The sequence below is a fragment of the Neodiprion pinetum genome, chromosome 7 (assembly GCF_021155775.2).
Source record: "Neodiprion pinetum isolate iyNeoPine1 chromosome 7, iyNeoPine1.2, whole genome shotgun sequence".
In the NCBI taxonomy this organism is placed as follows: Eukaryota; Metazoa; Arthropoda; class Insecta; order Hymenoptera; family Diprionidae; genus Neodiprion; species Neodiprion pinetum.
The window spans coordinates 13,209,304-13,233,937 of NC_060238.1; the positions used below are offsets into that span (position 1 = coordinate 13,209,304).

At 44.2% G+C, this 24,634-nt stretch overlaps 1 protein-coding gene across 1 annotated transcript in view; it reads left to right on the plus strand.

Moving 5' to 3' along the window:
• Fife (regulating synaptic membrane exocytosis protein fife) overlaps nt 1-24,634 on the plus strand; it is a 2,091,151-nt gene that overhangs the window by 986,463 nt on the left and 1,080,054 nt on the right. The window contains exon 8 of the mRNA XM_069137999.1: nt 20,527-20,832. Within this exon, the coding sequence (XP_068994100.1) occupies nt 20,527-20,832 (306 nt within the window). The remainder of the gene's footprint in view (nt 1-20,526; nt 20,833-24,634) is intronic.

Sequence of the window (24,634 nt, forward strand, 5' to 3'; positions counted from 1 at the left end):
GTGCGCGCGAGTGGCTCGACAATCTCGAGTCTTTGCGAGAGCTGCATCATTGGTTGGAGGAACACTTGCTCGCCTCGGCACGGATGCACCTACGAGATGGCGCTCGGGATTGGGCCAGGTGCCGCGTCGGCGAACTCCGCACGTGGGAGGATTTTCGAGACGCATTCGAGGACACGTTCATTACGACGGAAGACCTGTCCACGCGACTAGCACGTATGCAAGCTAGAAAACAAGGGAAGAATGAATCGATTACTCGTTATTTCCATGCAAAGGCAAAATTGTATCGCAGCCTTGACCTTTCGTTTCAAGATACCAAACAACAGATCTTGTCGGGTCTGTCTTCTATAGAATTATGCCACATGACTATGCCAGCGCCGCAACTGACGATCGACAGGCTGTTACATGACCTGTTATACTTCGATCAATGCATTCAGGAACAGCGACGAGATTCGCATCGACACGGCCGAGACTCAGGACGCTCATGAAATCGTACGAATAACAGTGACGCGTCGGGAAGTGAATCACGCAATGACGAGAAAGAGAAAACGGCGTCATCGAATCGTTCGTCGCGGAGTGGTGTCGCGAGGTGTTACACGTGTCGCAAACCGGGTCACTTGTCGCGGGATTGTCCGGATCGGAAGCGCGGCATTACGTGTTTTGAATGTGGAAAAAAAGGACATGTGAGTACACAGTGTAAAGACGGTGAGGCGACAAACCATCCAGTGGAAACTGTCAGTCGGACTGGAGACCCGTCAAGCCAAAAGTACCTGAAAGAAGCAATGGTAAACGGTAGCCCAGCGACGGCGTATATCGACGCCGGCAGTGCTGACTGTTTGATGAGGGCGACGTTCGCCCTTCAATCCGGGCTAACACCGACCCCGACGCCTGTCACCTTGAAACCTTATGGTCCATTTTCCGTCGCACTCGAGAACGACGGAATCGTCAAAGCGGACGTGGCCATCGACGGCGTAGGATTACAAGGAGTATCGTTTTACGTTGTTCCTGACACGTACCAGTCAACGGATTTATGGATCGGGCGTACGTTCATCGATCACTCGGACCTCGAATACCACCGAGTCGGATCGCGGTTCCTGATACGACGTAGTGCGGTTCGCGAAGTGACAGACGATGACGAACCGACTCAGTGTCAGAATCCGCTTTCATTGCAGGACGTCGAAATTCCACCGCATTCAGTGTGCTTGGTAGATGTAGGAGTGTCGGGACGTACTTACCAAGTGCCGTATTTTAATTGTGGTGAGTGGACGAGGACAATGACTGAGGGGAAACTTCAGGTGCGCGGGGAAGTGTCGAGTGTGAGAACAATAAGCAGAAACGAGTCGAAAATTAGTGACAGTAATCCGGAAGACGTGTGTATCGGCCCTGAGCATTCGCCAGCAGTGCGTCGCGAGTTGATCGAATTGCTCCGGGAATATCGCGACTGTGTGGCAACGGGTCTGCATGACCTTGAGTGTGCGAAAAACTCAACAATGGACATTATAATTAAGGAAGGGGCAAAGCCGGTGGTAGCGAAACCTTATCGTGCTAGTGTGGGCGAGAGGCAAGAAATACGCGACATTCTACGTGAATGGCGAGAGGCGGGCATTATACAGGAGACGGAGTCACCGTATGCGAGTCCGGTGCTTTTGGTGAAGAAAAAGACCGAGGAGTCCCGACTGTGTGTCGACTTCAGGAAACTCAATTCAGTGACGGAGAGAGTCCATTTTCTGTTGCTCAACATCGACGATCATCTCAGTCAAATCAGAGACAGTGCACTGTTTATCGTGCTAGATTTGGCCCACGGATACTTGCAGATACCGTTATCAAAGGAGGCACGAGAAAAGACCGCAATAATTACCCCGGAGGAAACCGCAGAGTTCGCGCGAATGATCTTCGGTTTAATGAACGGACCGGCGTATTTTTCAAAAGCGATGCATCGCGCGTTAGGACCGCTTCGTGATAGTGTCGCGCTCTTCTATGTAGATGATGTGCTGATACCAGGAAGCGAAAAAGTGACGGCGATAAAGAACTTTCCAGTGTTGCGAAATGTGCACGAGGTCAGGCGTTTCCTTCGGCTGACAAGTTACTTCCGAAAATTCGTGCCTCGATTCGCGCATATCGCCGAACTATTGACGAAGCTACTGCGGGCAAGGACTCCGTTTGAGTGGACAGCGAAATAAACGGAAGCGTTCGAAACATTAAAGGAAAAGTTAACGACCCAACCAGTGCTTCAAACATTCGACCCCAAGGCACCGACAGAACTGCACACTGACGCCAGCGCAGCAGGACTCGCCGGCATGCTACTACAGCGTGACAAGGAAAACAAACTCAGGCTAGTGTACGCAATCAGTCGACGAACAAGAGAACCTGAGTCGCGTTATCACAGCAGCAAGCTCGAACTGTTGGCGATCGTATGGGCAGTGACGCGACTCTGGGCGATGTTAGCCAATTTGACCTTCACGGTCGTAACTGACTGTCAGGCGTTGTGTTTCCTGAACACGCAGAAGACGTTTAACCCCCAAGTCATCCGCTGGCACGACTTGTTGAGCGAGTTTAACTTCGACATCGTTCGTCGACCGGGGGATAAGATGAATCACGTAGACGCGCTCAGTAGGGCGCCGGTTTGGGAGGCGGATCAGAGTGTGCGCGTAAGTGTGTTCGCACTTCAAAGTGAAGAGGACATTGTGGCCGCATACCAATACGGTGATGAACAATTGCAGTTAAAAAAATCGATATTAGAAAAAAAAGAAAGTGCACGGACTGTGGACGAAAAAAATTGTGTGCGTGATTACGAGTTAATTAACGGGCTGATATTCAGAAGGGTAAACGGACGTTTGCTCTACGCGGTACCGACGACGATGAGGAAGAGCGTGGTTCTGCAATTCCACGATCTTAAGAGTCACCCCGGTGTGGAACGCACCGTGAACCGGATCGCGGAGCACTACTACTTCCCAAGGCTACGTGCAAACGTGAAAAAGCACATTTCGGCGTGTATGAGGTGTATGACGGCGTAAAGCAAGCCGGGTCGGCAACCAGGCGAGCTTCACCCGATTCCGCCGGGGAATCGCCCCTTTGCGACGGTAAACATCGATCATTTAGGCCCCTTCGTGACGAGTACGAGAGGGAACAAATACGTGTTCGTTCTAGTCGATAATTTTTCAAAGTTCGCGGTTATCCGAGCAGTGCATGACACCAAGACAACGAGCGTACTCCGAATTCTCGAAGAAGTCATCGAGCTCTATGGAGCGCCCGAAAGGATCATTTCGGATCGGGGAACTTGCTATACGGCCAAAATATTCGAGGATTTTTGCAACAAACACGGCATCAAACATAAGTTGAATTCCCCACGTCACCCCCAAGCGAACGGACAGGTGGAACGCTTGAACGCCACTTTAATCGCCGCGATTCAAACTAACCTGAAAGACAACGAGGAACGCACGTGGGACGCTCACATTCGCAAGATACAATGTGACCTGAACGAGATGAAAAATGCGAGTACTGGGCGTAGCCCATTCGAAGTGGTGTTTGGTTATGTAGCACGGCGCAACGAAGGGCTCGTGCGCGCCATACTACCGACGGGAGAGGATAAATACTGCCCTCCGGAGGAACAACATCCACAGGTACGACAACGCATTCTTGCATCACAGGAGCAGATGAAGGAAAGATATAACGCTGGCCGAGCAAAGAAAAATCTGTATATCAACAAAGGGAGTCTCGTCTTCATGAAGACCGCCCCCGTGGCCACGGGCGAATCCACAAAATTACACGCGCGTTATCGTGGACCGTTACTGGTCACGGAGGTCCTGCCGAGCGATACGTTCCGCCTCGCCGACACCAACGCCAACGCTCGTGGGCGAAGATATGCTGCTACGGCGCACGCCAGTCTACTAAAAATTTGGCAGCCGGATGACGATGAACACGACTCGAAGGCCGATGAGAGCGACAGTGGAGACAGCGACACGGATCATCACGACAACAAGGGAGAAACGAACAACGCTGACATCGAAGAAGAGGAGTCGACGACCCAAGTTCAAGACAAACGTGACTCCACGTCGAAAGCGCCGAAAGTGCGATCGTCTGGACGACAGTGCAAGCCAAACGTGCGACTGAATGATTACATGCGGTGAATCCGCGGTAAACTCAAAGAGAAGAGAGAAAACAAATCGTCATGTGATGTCTTACTTAGTCAGTGAATTGAGTGTTAGTTATACAAGCACAAAAAAAAAAAAAAAACAAGCGAAGTGCTTCAGAATTAATTTAATGGTCTACATACGTATCTCGATGGCTCGAGACCGTGATTTTTTTTTACTCGTGATTAAACTCTCTGAATCTTCTATATGTATAAAAATTGTAATTCGTACCAAAACAAACATTCATACGGCAGAAAGAGAGGAAGCGAAATAGATACGTGTCGAGGGCGAACACGAACGGAGCGTGGCCGAGTGTTAGAGAAAGAATGATGGCAGGGACGACGGTTGGTAACGGCGATTGCCAGAGTCGGGCGCGCGGCATTCGCGGCTCGATCACGTGGCTTACCAACCACGTGATCTGGTCGTGGGGCTGGCGAAAGGACCCCACCTCGCCCCAGTCTGACGCGTACCGTCCGAGAGAGAGTGTGAGTGAGACGCGAACGTGCGAGCGAGGAGGCGAGTGCGACCCACGATTGAGTGGAGGGATCGCGACCCTCCACCTCAACGGTGCCTGTGTGGCCGGGATTCTCTGTGTGGGAGTCGTGGGTGCGCGTGTGTGTGTTCTGTGTGAACAAGGAGTGCAGTTGCGCAGTTACAGTAAGTGGGCGGGAGGCCGCATGGCGACGACGCCATTTTGTAAGACCAAACCGGGACGGGATATAACAGAGCGTTCAATCTCTCTCTTTCTGGCCAATTGTACGGCGAAGCCGAATAACTTGCCTTATGATTTGTAATGCCATTATTGGAATTATTTCCTTTCAAATTTCTGAAAGAGAGCGAACTCTTTGAGTACAAATCCCCTCCACAGATCCTTCCGCCTATGCGTCATTCGGGAGTAAGTGTGAATAATTTCTTTGGAAAAACCTAGGACAATTTTACATAAAACTGAGCTTAAAAAAAGGCCAACGCTATGGGTTTAATAACAAAAAAAAGTCTAGTAGTCTGTTTATTAAAAGTTCACGCACACGCTATTTGACATTTCGTTTTTCGAGTCGTTAAATCCACAACGACTTGCAATAGTATATATATGTATATACACTAATTCTACGCATGTAATTTATAACTGGATACAGTGCTCCCCCCCTAAGATATCCCTCTGTAAGATATTACTTCCCCTCATTTTACTATCATTTCCCCGCAATTCGGCTTCCCCACTATACTTAGTGTTGTTTACTTGCGCATGCGCGTAAGCCGCTACTATAAGTCAGCTGTCTACATATACACCCCACCTTTGAGGAGTAGAGGGGATACCTCCCTAAGATATTTTTCCTGGAACCAGAGCCCCGAGTCTGAAATCTTAGGGGGGGAGCACTGTACTCTGAAAATAAAAGAGTGATTTTAGAAACTTGAACTGAACACACTACACGAGACACTTAACGCATCAGAGTTCAATGACCACGTGCGCCGCGAAGCGCGAACTGATGCCGCTGGAACTTCTGAGTTCTGGTGCTGTCATAGTCATGAAACTCAACATGACAACAGTCGAACCAATTAGCTTTTCATGAAGAGTGAAAAATACATTTATTTAGCGATGAAAAAATTAATAATTTACTGACGTGAAATGAGAGGATCGTATTAGAATATGATTAGGTATATCATTTCATGTTTTACCAAACATTGAAGGTGAGGTGTGGTGGCAGTCGCGACAGTAGTTTATATATGAGAATACAGATCCAAAGATAGCGACGCGCCCCCTACCTCCCCCCTGACCCCCCCGCCCCCTTGAATCCGCGGCGTTAACCCCCCCCCTGCCCCCTAAATCCACGGCGTTACCCACCCCTGCCCCCTAGATCCGCGGCACCTCCCCCCCCCCCCCCCCCCCCCCCCGCCGTTAATCATTTTCGCGGTTTGCCGCAAGATGACTATTTTCATAGGATTTGACACACAAACACACACACACACACAAAATAATTCCTGTCGAGACTTGTTTGGCGCCGAAAAGCCGCACATAAATCGGATAGGGTAAAAACCCGCTAGATGTATTGAAAAAATTCCAGGAAACGACCCCTGAAGGAAGGTTTGAAATGGCCTTTTGAATGCTTTTAACAATTTTTTTTTATTTAACATCAATTACATTTAGTTTTCTTATTCTATTCTGAATTATCTTATCCCAAATTTTGACGAGTAATATTATACATGTTATTTTCCATATCCATATCAATTAAACATATTATTATTTCAAAATTGACTTATACCAATTTTTTTACAGTACCACTGATCGGATTATATTCAACATTGCGGTCATGCAAGATCATGCAGTAGGCGGAAGTGTATGGTGGGAACGTAATGCTGAATTCAAATTCTAATCGAATTTCCACAGGTCCAGTTTTCAATGTTTCGTTCTGCTTGGAACGATCGATGACGATAAGGGGAGCGTGGTTTATAAATTCCCGCTTCGGAAGCAAAGGCTCAGCTTCTTTCTTGTAGTAGGTGATTTAAAACCGAACATACATATCATTGAAAATGGCGTATTGATTATTGTATATATCAAGATTAATATTTCCGTAGGGATAGCACTGTGAGTTGAGGAAGGATTTCACATCTCTGATCCAAAAATGATCAAATACGCTGGCATTTCTCAGCAGCTCGTTTCTCCTTGCAGTTTGAAATCCTAGAACGACATACCTCGGCTTCTCAAGCTGCGTCGATGTCTTGACTGACCATATGTGCCGCGTTGTTGATGGGAGCATCGGATACACGTACGTTTCCCAAGAACGAAAACTCATGGATATGGCCGGATGCTTGGCGATGCAGTTGAGTAGCGTGATTTTCGGTTTATCTGCCAGTTCGATGTAGGGCAACAAACACTCGATTTTATTTATGGTGATTTTGAAGTTTTCCGTGTGCAAGGCCTGAATCACGGCATTCAAATCAGTGTTGGAACGTGTGAGAATTAACTCGTGTTTAGCATTGACGATGACTCGACGATAATCTTCGGCGAAGCCTAGCACATAATTGAACGGTAAAACAACATCGAAATTTCCAGCGGCATCGGTTAGTTCCTAATCCCCACTCAACCACCCGGTATTCTCCAGACTATATTGCTGGCCTGGAGTCAAGGATACGTAACCCTTTATAGTGCTGGTGATGCCAACATTTTTATTCCGATCAATCTCTACACCGTTCAACTCATAGCGAACTTCCTCAAACAAATGACAAACGGCCATATTGATCAATTTCGTAACCGTCACCGCAGCCACACCATTATCCTTTGTGATTTTTCCATGAATTTGTAGAGAGCTTTTACTGGGCAGTAAACACAAGTCTTGATGTTGAACAACAATATGGATTTCATCGTTGTTCTGAAAGGTGGATGATGCAAACGGCTGATGAGCATGAATCTCACAAGGGGAGTGTCAAACTTGGGAATCACAGATTTCCATCACTTTTATATATATTGTAGGGCAGGGTCCCCTCAATAAATATATAAAGCGGCAAGACGCCATTCGTTTTTATTATTGAGAAATTTTAACTCAAAGTTCTATATGTAACTTAAGTAGAAGGAACCTTTTTACCGGTTGCAGCAATAGTTCCGTGGCGTAGCGGTAACGCTCTTGCTTACTGAGCGACTTTATTTTTGATAATATTGATTACTTTGTTATTATAATTATTACAAATCCTATTTTTATCATTTTTTGTATTTTTTCCTAACTTAAAAATAAAAAAATAATTTATAGAAATATTAATTAATAATTATTTATTTTTGTATTAAATAATTCATATAAAAAAAAAAAAAAAGTAACTCTAACGGAACTTGAACAGCCGTTCGGTCCCTCAGTAAGCAAGAGCGTTACCGCTACGCCACGGAACTATTGCTGCAACCGGTAAAAAGGTTCCTTCTACTTAAGTTACATATAGAACTTTGAGTTGAAATTTCTCAATAATAAAAACGAATGGCGTCTTGCCGCTTTATGTATTTATTGAGGGGACCCTGCCCTACAATATATATAAAAGTGATGGAAATCTGTGATTCCCAAGTTTGACACTCCCCTTGTCAGTTATGTATCAACACAACCGTCGTCACAAATACTACTTAGCGTCAGTTCAAATCAGAGATTCGAATTATAGGCTCACCAAGTTGGAGAGGAGCCAGAGTGTTGTCTGGCTCACGCGTATCAAGCAACTGCTTGTGCCAGCACATGTTGACCCGGCGTTTCTCCGACTTACCGTACTGCGCATGTCAGGTAGCCATTGTTTTCGAGTTCTGCACAGATTTGAAGGTGTGTGTCACACGTAATCACATGAGTGTATCCCAATACAAGTAACTCTGCCGTGTAGGCACGATACACACTCCCCCCGTTGCGAATGAGTTAGCAATGTAATGTGTGATCATGGTATTGTACGATTTAATATGTGATACAGTTTATCAAATTCACAGATATTCGTCAAGAATTAATTGGTAAAGGACACAACAAAGTGACGTTTCGTTTGAACAACCCTTGTGCTGTTCTGACAGTGGCGACTCGTGCCACTCCATCATCCCCTGGATGGATTTCGACCACCACCCCCAATTGCCACCGCATACATGGTTGGTTCTTGTCCATGAGTAGTACTATCTGATTGGTTGTGAGTTCACCCTGGGAAGAATGCCATTTCTGGCGGGCTTGGAGCTCGTGGAGATACTCCAAGTACCAGCGCTTCCAAAAGTCCTGTCTGGCCTTGGTAATGAATTGCCACACGCTAAGTCGGTCATCTGGGACATCAGAAAATTCATCTTCAGGTAGCATAGTGAGAGGACGCCCCATCAAGATATGGGCAGGTGTCAGTGCAATAGGATCGTTAGGATCACTAGATAATGAGCATAGAGGTCGAGAATTAAGTATGGATTCAATTTGTATGGCTAAGGAATTTAATTCCTCAAAGGTAAGAAGTTGTTCTTTCACCACTCGTTTGAAGTGATGTTTAAATGACTTTACAGCCGCTTCCCAAATGCCCCCAAAGTGAGGAGAAAGTGGAGGGTTGAAGTGTCAAGTAATGTTTTTCCTTACAGCATACTCGTTTACTTGGTCATGATGCGATTGGGAGGTGAATAAGGAGTGAAGTTCTCGTAGTTGGTTATTCGCGCCCACAAAATTGGTACCGTTGTCCGAATAAACATGAGACGGGACACCTCGAGGTCCAATGAACCGTCCGAAGGCACCCAGGAACCCGTCGGTGGTCAGATCGCTTATAATTTCGAGATGTACGGCCTTTGTCGCCATGCAAACGAATACACACCCATATACCTTGATCTTGGCTCGATTTCTGAATTTTCGTTCTTTGATGAATAAGGGTCCGAAACAATCTACACCCGCATGTGAGAATGCGGCTGAATCCGTGACTCGTGCACTGGGCAGGTCTGCCGTCTTTCCGTGCAGTAACACGGGACGATGTCGAACACATTCGACACATCGTCGGACAATTCGTCGTACTTGCCCCTTTCCATCTAGCAGCCAGAATCGGTGTCGAAGATTTGAGAGTGTGCTCTGGATCCCAGAATGGAATGCATTCTCATGAGTTTCACGAATGATTAGATCAGTGACATGATGATGAGAAGGCAACAGAATCGGGTGTTTTTTGGTAAAAGAGATAGGTGCGTGTTTCAGGCGTCCGCCAACTCGAAGCAGACCCTGTTGGTCGAGAAATGGATTGAGACATCGAAGTCGTAGGTTTTTCGTCTCGCCAGTTTTCTTGATCTGTTCAATTTCGTCGTGGAATTGTTCATTTTGAATCAGAGTTAGGATTCTTAGTTCAGTCAACGCTCTTTCCTCCACGCTCAAGAGTTTGTATTTAAATTCACTGGAGTTGCGCATGCGCAGACAATAAGTGAGAGAATTCACGAGAGTTGAGTAAGAAGAAAAACGTTAAAAGATATCCGAGGTGGTGGATGACAAACAGGTGTTTTTCCTAACACCGGGAAGTTCCGATGGGGTCAATTGAATGGGAGTGGGCCACTTATCATGGTTTTGTGTGAGCCATGAAGGGCCCTCGAACCACATTTGATTGGTCAGGAACTCAGAGGGGAGTTGACCTCTGGATAAGCAATCAGCCGGATTGTCCTTCGTACGGACATGTCTCCATTCGATTTTGTCTCGAAGAGACTGGATTTCTGTGACGCGATTGGCTTCAAAGACCTTGAGAGACTCGGGCGATCTTTTGAGCCATTGGAGGACAATAGTAGAGTCAGACCAGAAGACAGTTTGCGATGTGGGGAAATCAAAGGCCGGTAGTGCGTCTCGATACAAGCGTGAGAGTAGCTGTGCACCACACAGTTCTAGCTTCGGAATAGTCATATCCTTGATTGGGGCGACTCTCGTTTTTGAGCACGCCAACCGGACAATCATTTGTCCCTGTTGGTCTGTTGATCTTACATATAGACAAGCACCATAGCCAACCTGGCTTGCGTCACAGAAGCCGTGTAGCTCAATCTCAGTTGGATTAGGAAGCATGAGATTGCGCTTGATAGAAAAGTCCCTGATGGATGATAGCTGTTCCGCAAATTTGAGCCAGCGAGTGTGCAGTTCTTGAGGCACTGCCTCGTCCCAATGGACCTTAGATTTCCAACACTGTTGGATGATGGTTTTTGCAGCTAGTACCACCAGACCCAGCAGACCAATGGGATCGAAGATTTTCGCGATATCGGAGAGAATTGTTCGTTTAGTTATTTTTCGAGAGGCATCGATTGGACTGACAGTGTAGATGAAGCTATCGGTGAGTGAATTCCACGCAATGCCAAGAGTTTTCGAGATTGGATCGTTATTGATTGCACCATCCAAGTCCAGGGTTCTTTCGTCAAGGTTGTCAAGGGCATGTTGATGATTGGACGCCCATTGTCTGAGCTCGAAACCTCCCTTTCTTACGAGTTGAATGATCTCATCACGCAATTGGAGGATTTCAGTCAGGGAGTTGGCTCCAGTTAAGAGATTGTCGACATAAAGGTCTCGTTTCAAGATTTGAGAAGCCTTCGGAAAATTGTGAGCTTCATCGTCAGCAAGTCGATTCACTGTCGCTAGAAATGGTGCAGCAGAGACACCGAAGGTAACTCGACGGAGTTCGTAAGTGCTGATAGTGTTGTTATGATAGTAGAGGATTCGTTGGAATTTGTGATGATCAGAGTGAACACAGATTTGGCGATACATCTGCGCAATATCTGAGGTCATAGCATAGACGTCAACACGAAAACGTAGGAGAATAGTGAAAAGGTTGTCTTGGATAGTGGGTCCGGTCAACAAGACGTCGTTCAGGGAGATACCCTTCTCGGATTTGGCAGAAGCGTCAAACACGACGCGCACCTTGGTAGTGGTGCTGGAAGCCTTAATCACTGGATGGTGAGGCATGTAATACCCGGGTTCGTGGTCATCTAGGACGTGCACCATGTGACCAAGGTCAATATATTCCTGCATGACCTTGTAGTATTCAGCCTTGAGCTGCGCGTCAGCATTTAGCCTTCTTTGTAAGGACAGAAATCGTCGATAAGCTTGATTCTTCGAGTTTCCAAAATCTACGTCTTCAATGCGGAAAGGCAGTTGGACAACGTAACGTCCTTCTGCGTTACGAGTCGTGTATTGTTGGTAATGTTGTTCACATAGGGAATTGTCTAGGGATCTGGAACCCCTTGGGCCCGCGTCTTCAATCGTCCAGAACCTAGTTAATTGACTCGACAAATCTGTCAGTTGACAGGATACAGGTTGCAAGTTATTGTCGTCGTTAATTCCCCCAGCAGCGACCCAGCCTAGTTGTGTTTTTGTATGATTAGGTCGCAATCGTTTCGTGGAAGGTTGATTTGTCCAATGGATAGGAGAGATAGAGTGATTCCCGATCCAATGAGGACGTCTACTGTTTGTGGTATGTGAAATTGAGGATCAGCCAATTTAATGTTTTTAGGTAAGTGAATTTTGTCGGGCGAGAAGGTCTCACTTGGACTTATGTCCGCGATTTGGTTAACTGTTAAGAATGTTATTGGTTTTTTAAATTTACTATCGAGAGATTTACAAGTTACTTGAACAAGGTGTTTAGAGAAAGTTTGCATTCCATTAACTGCCCCGATGGGAAGTGAGCAAGTCTGCATTGGAAGTTTTAATTTCAGTGTTAGATTTTCTGTAATGAAATTGGCTGTTGCACAAGTGTCAAGTAAAGCACGAGCTTGTATGAATTTACCAGATGAGTCGCGCAGCTGTATGAGCGCGCTCATCATGAGTTGGAATCGCGGTGTTCGTAGGATCGTTGCGAGAGTGTGTGCGGCTAGTCAGGTTGTCGCGCTCTTGTCGGCGGCTGCAGTAGCAGGTGTTTCGATTCTTTGTGTATTGGTACCAGTGTGTTGATTAATTGTGTTTCGTGGATAATGTAACATGGTGTGATGGAATTTGTTACAGGTCTTGCATCTAATAGAGGTACAGGCCCCCTTGTGGTTCCGCATGCAGTTTTGGCAGAGTCGAGCTGATTTGACGAATTTAACTCGTTGATCAACTGTCAGTGTGTTGAAGTGAGGACACTTGTAAAGAGAATGAGAACCCTTGCAATGAGCACAGGTGCTAGAGATTGATGTTACAAGTGCTCGTGTTGTGTGTTCAGTCCTTTGGTATTTGCGAGGGTTGCCAGTTTGATCACGTCGTCGTTTGAATGAGTTAGTGTGTGATTCTGGTTTGCGTGAGCTGAGCTGGAAGGCTGTTTTTGTCACGAATTTACTAAAGAGTTCAAAGGTTGGAAGAATATTGTCATCGTCAAAGGTCTCCTCCCATTTATCTCTAATTTCTATTGGTAATTTAAGTTCAAGTATGCGCACCACAAATGCCTCGGTCGGTTTTGCTTTTAATGTATCTAAACAATTCAAGTGTTGGCGAGCTTCGTCTATGAGTTTAGTGAGATTTTCATTGGTCGGATTAGGTATGGGATTGAGATGCAAGAGAGCATCGTAATGTTTATATGCTAGCGGACGTTCCTTCTGATAAGTGTCAGTTAAAAGAGCCCAAGCCCTTTGATAGTTTTCTGCGCTTGCATCGAAAAGCGAGAGTTTGTGTGATGCCGTGCCGTGCAATGCTCCGCGGAGGTATATGAATTTGTCAATATCTTCAACGTCTTCACGTTTTTCCATCATAGTCTGGAACTTGTTTTCAAAAGAAAGCCAATTTTCAAAATTCCCGTCAAATTTGGGTATTTCAGTCGTGGGGAGTTAAGCACGACGGTGTGTATCAGTCGTTGTGTTATTATTGGTTGAGTTATTGAGTGTACCCTTGTTAAGCAAGTCTTCAGCCGCGGCTCTTGCTTGATTGGCATGTAATATTTTACTGGCAAGCTCGTAATAATTTTTGCGTAATTCATCAGCGAGAACTACCTCTGGGTTCTCGGGCCTTGTCGTTTCAAGTTTGTCGGCAAGTTTGTCATAGACTTTAAACCATCCTGCCAATTTATTAAAGCGCAAATTTGTTACTGTATGATTAGCTGTTTCGTCTTCGAATTCCCTTCGGATTGTTTTTATTTTCTTAGCAAGTGTCTCGCGTTTTGTGCCCAAGGGAATGTTTTTGGCGTCCATTTTGAGATAGTTTTATATAGTAATAATATAATGTGAGAATCACTGATGTGATTTGGAAGAAAAATTAAATATTTAGAATTTGATTAACAAATAACAAAATAAACAATCGCACACGCGGTGACAATTATTGCACAGTTTAAATAAATCAATGTATTATCGAATAATATTATTTACTGTTAATAGTAAGTTAATGTTGGAACTTATCTCTTGTCTTATTGCGTCCCACGATGCTGGTGGCAGGCGGTGGCGTCGTATTGCAGTTGACCTTCGATCTGTTGTAGATTCACTTGACACTCGTAAATCAGGGGTCGTGAGTTCAGACCTCACAGGAGGCACCAAATGTTTTGTCGGAAATTGATCACCAGGATTAATTCCCGTGCTTCCCTTTCATCTTGAAATTAATACTTATAACAATTATTGATATGGGCAAGGTTAGGTATTTCAAATAAATCCACTCGGTTTGGGGGTCAATCAAATAATGGTTTATTGCCCCAGAGGAGGAAAACCTCAGCAGGAACTGAGTAAAAACCTCCTCGGAAATGTGTACAATGTATGTGTATGAATGTTGGATTTATGAGTGCATGTGTGCACTGGATGTATCTAGAGAGAAAATTGTGACGCTTCGAGTGAAGACACAATAGGGGTGAGCTCAACCGCCTTACAAGATGCTAGCGTGGAAGCTAGTTACACGATAATTATCAAGGCGATAATCAATTCCCCAGTGGGAATACAAGAGAGAGATGGAACGGCCGAGCGGCGCTATTTCAGTGGCCGAGAGGCGCTATGTCATGGAGTGACTACGAGTGTCGACCCTCTTATGCCGCAGTGGCGTTGTCTCAGTTATGTATCAACACAACCGTCGTCACAAATACTACTTAGCGTCAGTTCAAATCAGAGATTCGAATTATAGGCTCACCAAGTTGGAGAGGAGCCAGAGTGTTGTCTGGCTCACGCGTATCAAGCAACTGCTTGTGCCAGCACATGTTGACCCGGCGTTTCTCCGACTTACCGTACTGCGCATGTCAGGTAGCCATTGTTTTCGAGTTCTGCACAGATTTGAAGGTGTGTGTCACACGTAATCACATGAGTGTATCCCAATACAAGTAACTCTGCCGTGTATGCACGATACATACCAAATGGTTCGATCTATTTAGTGCACCTGTAAAAATTTTCTCATTTTGTGTGAGTGGTCACCGATCTGTAAATTTTCTTTCAAAATTTTGAAAAAATACAAAGTCGCTCCTCTCTTTGATAAAATAAGCTATCAGTTGCCCTAGTTTCGTTGCGATCGCTTCAGTGATGTAGGAGTTTTGGCTCTCCGCGTCTTCGAGGTGTACAGCATATATGCCCAAGAGTCAGAGAGGAAAGTTACTCGTCAGTTACATGGGTGAACCATACTACTTTTCAATTTTTGTACTGATTCATAGATTCTATGCCTTGTCATAAGTAACAGAGTGCGAAATAAGTTTTCCACCAGTAATCACCGCTCTGTCCAAGAGTGAGAAACGAAAGTTTCGTCAGGTGTGTGGGGAACGTTTCTCCTACGAAAAAGTTGATATTTTTAGGAAAATAAAACTCGGGGGGGGGGGGGGGGGGGGGCAGTCTTATGGAGAACAAGGTTTATTATCGACCGAACGCTTCTCAAGACTGGATACGAATGAATACAATTCACAAAGTCCGAGTAAACAGAAGATGCGCTGGCGGGGAGAAGGGATAAGCCTATCTGCCTAAGGTGTCACACGCTCCGCGTGTGTGGATGTCATAACAATATTTTACTAATGAAATCAAAGTTTGGTTTTTCGTTAACTTGGCATTCGTCGAATGAAGAATTGACGTACATTCATGTACGTTAATAATTTCCATAATCGGATCATGGTTTTATACAATCGTTTGCATACATTGCGATGCTGATGAGCATTGTTGTGGAAGAATCACGAATTTTCACAATGCATCGGGCGTCTTCTATGCAGGTTTCTTCTATTGAACCTGGTTAGAAGATGCGCGCTGCCCCACCTCGCGGTGTGTGGAGGTACCTTGGAACTGTGCTCTGCATTACCTCGTTGGAAGGGGGCTGCATGGGAGTTTTCACGCAAATTTGAAAGCACCTTAAGGAATAGTAAAGAGCTCTGAATCGTCGTTCCCTATCCTTCTGCCGCTCCTACTTTGTGAGATTTAAAGACTGGACCCGTCGTGTGCTGTGCCACTTCTCGGCCGTGCACCAGCTGGCGCGTGAGTGCATACGAGGAAGAGAGGGAGAGTGTGCGTGTGTGTGTGCACCCGTGCCTTTGATGCCGAGTGCTGGCTCGTATTTTGCGGAGTAACAGCTATTAATAACAGCATTGCTTGAATTTGCCTTTGTTACGTTAGTTATCGCTTGTTTTGAATCTGTTATTTGTTATCAACTGCCACATTGTTTTACTATAATTCATTCGGGATTGTATCGACGCATGCCAGCACCAATGAATTCGTTTGCCGTTGTCATTATTTAATTTGTTCTGCCCTCTGCCTTGTGCTATGGTTTTGATTTAATAAATACGCTGGTTAGACATCCAAAATCTGTTGATTCGTTTAATACTATTTCATCTCCATGCTTACGTTCTCCTCATCGACCACCAACCAGTCACATTCAGTCATCGAGTTTCATCACAGTGTAGTATTGCTGCTTGCTATTCTTAAGAGTTGCCGTGCGAGTCGGTAAATTGGTAGCTTAGTCGAGTTCTCAGGTGTTTGCGAAAGCATCAGCTCTTTTTTGGCTCTCTGCCTGGCGCCCAACTTCTGTCTCGCCGTCGCGTCACCGAGCAGCCACCATCTTGATTTCCGTGTTGGAGAACGCCACTCTTGTAAACATGCCTCTGGGCTTATCCCACTTTCCCCCGGGTGAGGTGAAAAGCTCGTTCAATATATATATATATATATGTCGGAGAATGGCCAGATAACACTTGCGAACTTTGTGTTTTGCGTGTGGGACGCATGATAAACCACCTTTTTATTCTTTTACAAGATAAAAACGGAACTTAACTTATTGAACAAAGCTTTTTAAAATTCAACGTTTATAACAAGATCCAAAATGCTCAATGTTTATTCTGTTATTGATCTTTGCCGTAGTTTCTCTGGAGACCGAATAGAAGAAAGCAGTGATAATCCTCCTCGTTATTCATTTCATTATCCTTGACATATATATATTGCAACGGTTACGTTTTATCACGGGCCACAGCCTATGTGATGAAACCGTTATTGTGTGTTCTTCATCGATTTCTGATTGAAATAATAGATTTATAAGGAACCCCCTCTGATGGGTAAAAGCTGGATCAGCTTATCAGAACCAAAAAAAAACCCTGGGTAGTTGAACTATACGGATTTAGGTATTACCAAAGCCGCCTGGATACATGAACAGGCACCTCCGCCCGTTGCTTCCTTCAGTAAGACAAGGGCTTGTAGACCGTTGCTTCAAACTAGAGACAAGTGAGAGAGGCGTATGTCACCTAGTCGGAGATACGGGTTTTCCGGTACTCCCTTCTAATCGCGAACTCGGAGTAAACAGAGCCGCCTGCCTATATTTTGTTATGAGTTATTGACTCAAAACACCGTATGATCGAACTGCACGGACTTAGGTATCACCAAAGTCGCCTTGAATTTGTGAACAGGCACCTCCGCCCGTTGCTCCCTTCAGTAAGACAAGGGCTTGGAAGCCGTTGCTTCCAACCGAAGACAAGTGAGAGAGACGTATGTCACCTAGTCGAAGATACGGGTTTCCCAGTACTCCCTTTTAATCGCGAACTCGGAGTAGAGTCGCCTGCCTATATTTTGTTATGAGTTATTGACCCAAAACACCCCCCAACCTTTTAGACCAGGGAATACCTTGACTGGCTGTTGGTTTATTCCCCTCCTCTTTTCAAGGTAAAGCTATGTGTTCAAGAAATGTGTTGACAGCAAGACAGACGAGTGCATGTTTAAATGGAACATATGTTTCAATAACTATTAATTCAAGTACAATGGTCTTTGTCAGTAGACAATGATGTGGTTTTACAAAATATAACCGTAGAGAACAAAAGAAATAAAAATAAAATTAAAGAAATCATAAAACTATCAGAATTCGTCGGTTCTGCTCCTAAATTTCCCTACAGCTCAACGTTAAATACGCGGCTCTACTCAATATTTCCTCTAGACGTCCCAGGCTATCGTGAACTCAAATTTCTATACTCTTTTCAAATTTTGGACTAAGCTCTTTGCTTGAATTTCCTCCCTAAATATCGTGAAGCTAAATTCGATAACGCTCTCTCGACGAGAAACGCCTCGTACAATAATGACTCAGCTCGGCGCTATGCCGGACAACTGGTCTAATAACTTTGACTATCCGTCTACTTTGTAACGCAGTTCGGCGCTTTCCGGACAACTGGTAACCGCTCTTCGTGGTCCTACAGTTTTATACTCTCCCGAAGCTGTTGTTGGATTATCCTATCGACGTCATTTCCCTATTTGTGTGTTCTGTTGTGGGTCATCGTACTGGTATTCGTTTGTCAGCGTCCGTCGTCTTTGTTTATTATTTTGGACGTTAGCAGGTCACGGTCGATGTCAATGGTCGTCCCGATCAGCTGTCTGTGTCAGTTATTGTCATGATTCGTGTATGTCACGGGCACTGTTGGTGTTGATGCGGTTTTGAACAACTGTCCGTTACAATATATATAAAATGAATTATTTTCTAAATTGGAGGTGTTGCACTTTGAGAAAAAACTTAATTTTTCCGTATCGTAACACGTAGACATAGAAACTATGTGAACGACTTGTTGAATATTTTCTTTTACGAAAGGTTGAGATAGGAAATGTAAAGAAATCATAAGTGCTAGTTTGAATGTACACTACAAGATTCAAAATTCGAAAACGATCGGTATCAATGAGCGTGTTCAGTTAGACTGGAAAGACCCACATGTTTGTTAGTAGTATAGCAAGGCCGGTTCTGGATACAAACACCTTTTTCACCGGAAAGCTCCCCTAGAGGCAAACCCTTGAAGGTTACCCCCACCCCTCGTAAGATAAAATATGCTGTGTCGATCGATCGTCAGTAAAAAAATCTCCCCAGTGACCATGATCGCCGGTAACAAATCCCCCAAACGACCATGATCGTTGGTGAAAAAATCTTAAAAATTGCCGTAGTTTTTATCCGTCATGCGTTCTTCATTAATAAGAAGTGCTTGAAATTAGCTACGTGTTACCGTAGCTCTTACCCTCACCAGATGAATAGCGCTCTCAGTCACCATGCGCATCGACCATGAATCCTCAGGGTTTTGAGCACACCCCGTGAATCCTCGGACGAACGACCGAGAATCTTCGCACGTGTCGGGTTGAGGTTCCAGAAGGTTCGAGAAGATTCTCCGACGATCAAGAGGTTTCGAGGGGGAGGTACGACGTTGGGAGGCTCATGCAACGACCCTGATTGAATTAAGGCCGACAAACAATTCTCGGAATCGTCCGGCGTATTTCAACTTGCCGTTGAGCGATCTGTGATCAAAAATTCTACGTAAAACTGTAATTTTATGTTTTCTTCAATAAACTACTTTTCATCATCAATATCAGGCGTTAATTGAACCTCTGTCCTACTAGTTGAGAGTTCATTTCAGAAATTGCCAGAATTCAACGGCGCTCCAAAATCCTTTGACCACAGGCCGCTCAACGTCAAGTCGAAACTAGTCCGACGATACCGAGAATTGTTTGTCGACCTTAAATCCTTTCTAGGCCACAGCGGGTCTTTCTAACGCTTACAGAACCTTTCAGAATTCATAATTGCCGCAAAATCCTTTGACCGCGGGCCGCTCAACGTCAAGTTGAAATTCGTCGGGCAATTCCGAAACACTTCTTATCGACGAAGAACTAACGAGAGATAAAAACTACGGCAATTCCGGGGATTTTTTATCAACGATCATGGTCATTTGGGGGATTATTTTCACCGACAATTGATCGGCCGAGCACATTTTATTTTATGAGGGGAGAGGGGTAACCTTCAAGGGTTTGCGTATGGGGGAGCTTGCCCATAAAAAAAGTGTTTGCCAGAACTGGCTTTGCCATACTTCTCTTGTTGCTTTTCTCGGCATCATTCTGTCGTCCCTGTTACCTCGGGTATTCATAAAAAATTTGTATCATTTGTAAATTGACACTCAATTAGGATTTTGTCGTACCATTTGATGCTGAATTTAACACAGTTTAATGATGATTGTGTTTTCCGTTATCATCTTCCTCGAAGTGTTTCAGTTTGACACTTGTTCAAATGTTCCTTGGCATTGAGCAACAAAACATTTCTAAATACCTCTTAAATTCTTCAGGGGTTTAGGGCATTTAGTGTTGAATTCATGGTTTTAATCTCTCATTACTTACGATATAGTCGACATAACGGGTCCACGTAAATGACCTCTGAAATTTGTTTTCTGGTGTTATTCGCGTGTTTAATCCTTTGTCCAGTATAAGTGATGAGCATTGCAAAAAAATCGTTTTAGAACAGGCTACACATATGTATAGTTCGCAAAAAATATGATGAAAGTAAATCGTTCAAAATCTCGGGACTGCACAGGAACCATTGAATTGAAAGTTTGTCATCGAATTTCATGAAATCAGGGCAATCCGACTCACCCCTTTCGGAAAATCCGTCATCACTATACGTGGGATTAGAAACGAGCCAAAACAATCTATACGTATGTACCAGAATTTTTGAGGTTTGCTAATTTCAAAATCGGTCTTTCGTTACTGCGTAATTCTTTTTCATGCGCTTGAAGCAATTTCTTGCGGATGATCCCTGAGTCGATTTTAGTAACGATTCACCCTGTGAATGATGATAAATTCCAGATTTCGAGCTGACAGAAGACCTCAACGCTGATGAGGAGGAAGAAAGACGGCGTCACTCCAAGCGTAGCGGTGGTACTATCCGGCGAAAGTCTCGCGTCGCGAGGCAAAGGTCTTACGACGATGAGGTAAAGTCGGGGGGCGTTTCCGGTTCCAGTCAGCCCGTTCATACCGATGCGGGACTTAATCTGCCAGTTCAACTGCCCAGGAGGGCCTCCGCCTATGACGTCTACGCAACTCCGGGGGCCAGTGGACTCAACGCCATGGCCATCGCTGCTGCCCAGCAAAGAGCATCAATGTTTGCCCAAGGTATGCCATGGCCAAGATATTTTGTTGAATGAAATACATATTGGTTCAACAATTCATTTGAAATGAGACAGAACTGGCTGCACACATAGAAAAAAATTCAGAGAAATTCTTATAGAAATGTTACTCATCCGTATATGAACTCTCGATTTTGATCTAGTCAATACAATCAAATAATGCCTTGTTTTATGCCAATATGAAAATAATAAAGCGGACTTGGCTGGATACAACTACGTGGTTTCATTAAGTTAATTCAATGTGTAAAATGGATAAGGTGTAGTCAGTGAACCAAATTTCGTAGCCGTGACGAAGAATTGATATTATCTTCCCAGGAACATTTTTCACATATTTGTAGCACTGTGACATACTGTAAAGACACCAGTACATTTCAACTGTCATGTAAATTCTATTCAACACAGGCGTCTCGCTGATTCAAAGTTGCAATGTTTCCATTACATCATGAAATTACACAACAAGCACAAATCCATGTATATCGTATGTCTTTTAATACTCTTTCCGTGCATTTCACAAATTTCATGTAACTGTAACATACGCAGATATCACGGTGTCTCGTAATTGTTCATACGACTCGAAATATTTCAGAAATAATCCAGAAATGTTACACTTAAAAAATGTTATATTTTATTGCAACATTTCAAAATATGTCTATGACCGCAATATAATTATAGTTATATAACTTGTAATATAACTGCCCGGTCCGCAATCGCCAAGCAAATTTGCGGAAATAGCCAGGGATACAAGACGGACCTTGTAGTTGAAGAGCTCTTGGTAAACAACTGCGAGAGTTTTGTAATGACATATAATTCAATATGAAGTAGATTAATTACGGGTGTTCATGAGTCAGCACTCACTCGTAAGGTCAGATAGAGCGACACCTGACGGTGGCTCACTTTCAAGTATGTTAGATCATCACATACACTGAAAGTGTTTTTTAATAGTTGAAAGTTGGCGCTAAACTTGTTTATAATACGACCAAATGTGAGTAAGTGGTCAGACCACGTAGCTGCGGCACGCGGCGAGTCAACACGTTGCATAAGTAGTCGCGATAACTAGATCGGTACGAAGGTTTTGTACTGGCGAAGAATTTGTTCGTTACTTAATTATCACGTATAATTAAAGAGAAAAACAGTCGGACCTGAATTTAATGTAACAGATACAGTCAGGCAGTCGCTAGAAGGGCGGATTTCAAGCGCGCGGCTACTCGAAGCGCGTAGGGATAGGTGTATTAATAATTGAATTTCTTTGTTTATGAAATAAAATTATTTGAATTAAAAAAACATTGTATTTATCGCAATTTGTCGATGATATCACGTCAATTTAAAAATTTCAAATGAATCGGTATCGCATTCTTCATCAAATTGATCATCTATGTCCGAATACGCTTCATCGACTTCGTCCTGTTGCTCAGACTCGTTGTCGGACTCACAATCTATAAAAAAATAATTCAGTTTTGTGAACAAAATATTTGCAAATAACACTTAAAACAAAACTTGTTTGAATTAACAAAATAATTTAAACAAGTACAAATTCACAATTTAATCCTCGCAGTTATAAAGCTTTCCTTTCGAACAGTTGTTCAAGCATAGTTTTTGGGCAGATTTCAAAGAAAGAAAATGCGTCCTTTTAAACAGATGTATTCGTTTTATTTCTACCATTAGTCTAAATCAAAATATAAATGTAAATTCTAATTATTATAGTTGAATAACATGAATAGAACCTATTTAATTATTGTTTGTATTTTTTGAATATACAGGGTGTCCCTAAATTGCCTCCCACGGACTAGCCAGCATGATACCTCGTTAAAATCCAACCGTGAATTTCTTTTCCGGAAGCTCGTCCGACGCATAGTTTTTGAATTATAAGCGATAGCGCTAGGCCAATCAGAGTGCACCATTTCATCTAGATTTGCCGCCACGGAAATTGCTGTTTTGTTCGGCTGGGTGAATTATTATTATTCGTTTACGAATTGAATATCGGCACCTCCCCTCTCTCCCTGTTGTACCCCTTCTCGGGCGCTGACCTCGGTATTGTTGCCGCGGACACGCTGCCGGCCGCACATTCATGGGCGCACACTTGTGTGAGTAAACAGAAGCGCATCCTCAAGCATAAGGGGTACAGCAGCGAGAGAGGGGAGGTGCCGATATTTAATTCGTAAACGAATAATAATAATTTACCGAGTCGGAAAAAACAGCAATTTCCGTGGCGGCAAATCTAGATGAAATGGTGCACTCTGATTGGCCTAGCGCTATCGTTTATAATTCAAAAACTATGCGTCGGACGAGCTTCAGAAAAAGAAATTCTCGGTTGGATTTTAACGAGGTATCATGCTGGCTAGTCCGTGGGAGGCAATTTAGGGACACCCTGTATAAATTTATTTAATTAAACAAGGAATTCGATTGAAAATGTATTCCTACGCGCTCTGAACAATTGCACGCGCTCCGAGCAGCCGCGCGCGCTCGATCTCCGCACTTCCAGCGACTGCTCATTGCACCTGTTACTTTAAATTTAAGTCAGATCGTTTTTTTTTTTTAATTATACTTTAACAAAAGATGAAACCACTTGTTTTCCCCCCTTCATGACGATCTAGTAGTCATCATAGATAAAGAACATACAAGAGCTCTTATATGTTAGTTGTATAGCAAAGGGGATACTGGATACAAACACCTTCCTTACCAGCAGAGCTCTACCCAGACACAAATCCTTGAAGGTTACCCTCACCCTCGTCGATAAAATGCTCTCTGCCAATCGGTTGTCGGAGAGAAATCTCCCAATGACCATAATCATCGGTAAAAAATCTCCCAAATGACCGTGATCGCTGGTAAAAAATCCCCGAAATTGCCGTAGTTATTATCCCTCGTGCGTTCTTCGGCGTTTAGAAGTGTCTGAAATTAGCTATCAATCACCTTGGGTCTTACTCTTACCAGATGAATAGCGCTCTCGGTCATCATGCTCATCTAGCGGGATCGAGTAACTGCATTACCGAGCGCAGCCCGTAAACCCTCGGGCGTTCAAGCGCACCCTTCCATGAATCCTTGAATGTTCGACCGAGGATCTGCGCACGTGGCAGGTTGAGCTTCCAGAAGGTTCGAGAAGATTCTCCGACGGTCGAGAGGTTTCGAAAGGGAAGGTACGACGTTGAGAGGCTCATGCAACTACCCTGAACGAATTTAGGCCGACAAACAATTCTTGGAATCGTCCGACGTGAACAATACCCGGAATCGGCCGATAAGTTTCGACTTGACGTTAAGCGGCCCGCGGTCGAATAATTCCGGCCCGACAGTTGACACTTGTCAGTTACGTTTGCGAATGACCTTTGTCTGACTCTGTTCTACTGCACCAATACGTAGGTCTAGAATTCGTGAACCTGATACTAGTGAGCAAAGTAAAACATCCCCATCTACTAATACTACTATACTTCCATGTATCTGTCTGGCGATTAGTTCGCTACCACACTCTCGTACATAAAGCGTGTGAGACTTCTTCGCCACATTCCTTCCTTACTATCTCACACGCGCTTGCAGGTCCGTTCAAGAAATATCTTGAAATTTTCGTCAAAGAATATTGCATACGGTTGTTCGCGAATGTTCGATAATGCGTGAGTCATGTTGTTGCTTGCTCATAAAAGGAACCGGGCCAGCGTGGAGAAGTCATTCTATAGCAAGCCAGTTGACAGTTTAACGAAAAACGCTGAAATTATACAAGCAATTCAATTTTTTAATACTAAAAATCGAGTCATCCTCCAACCAACGGACATGCACGGGTGGTTTGAAGAGAACGTGGAGCA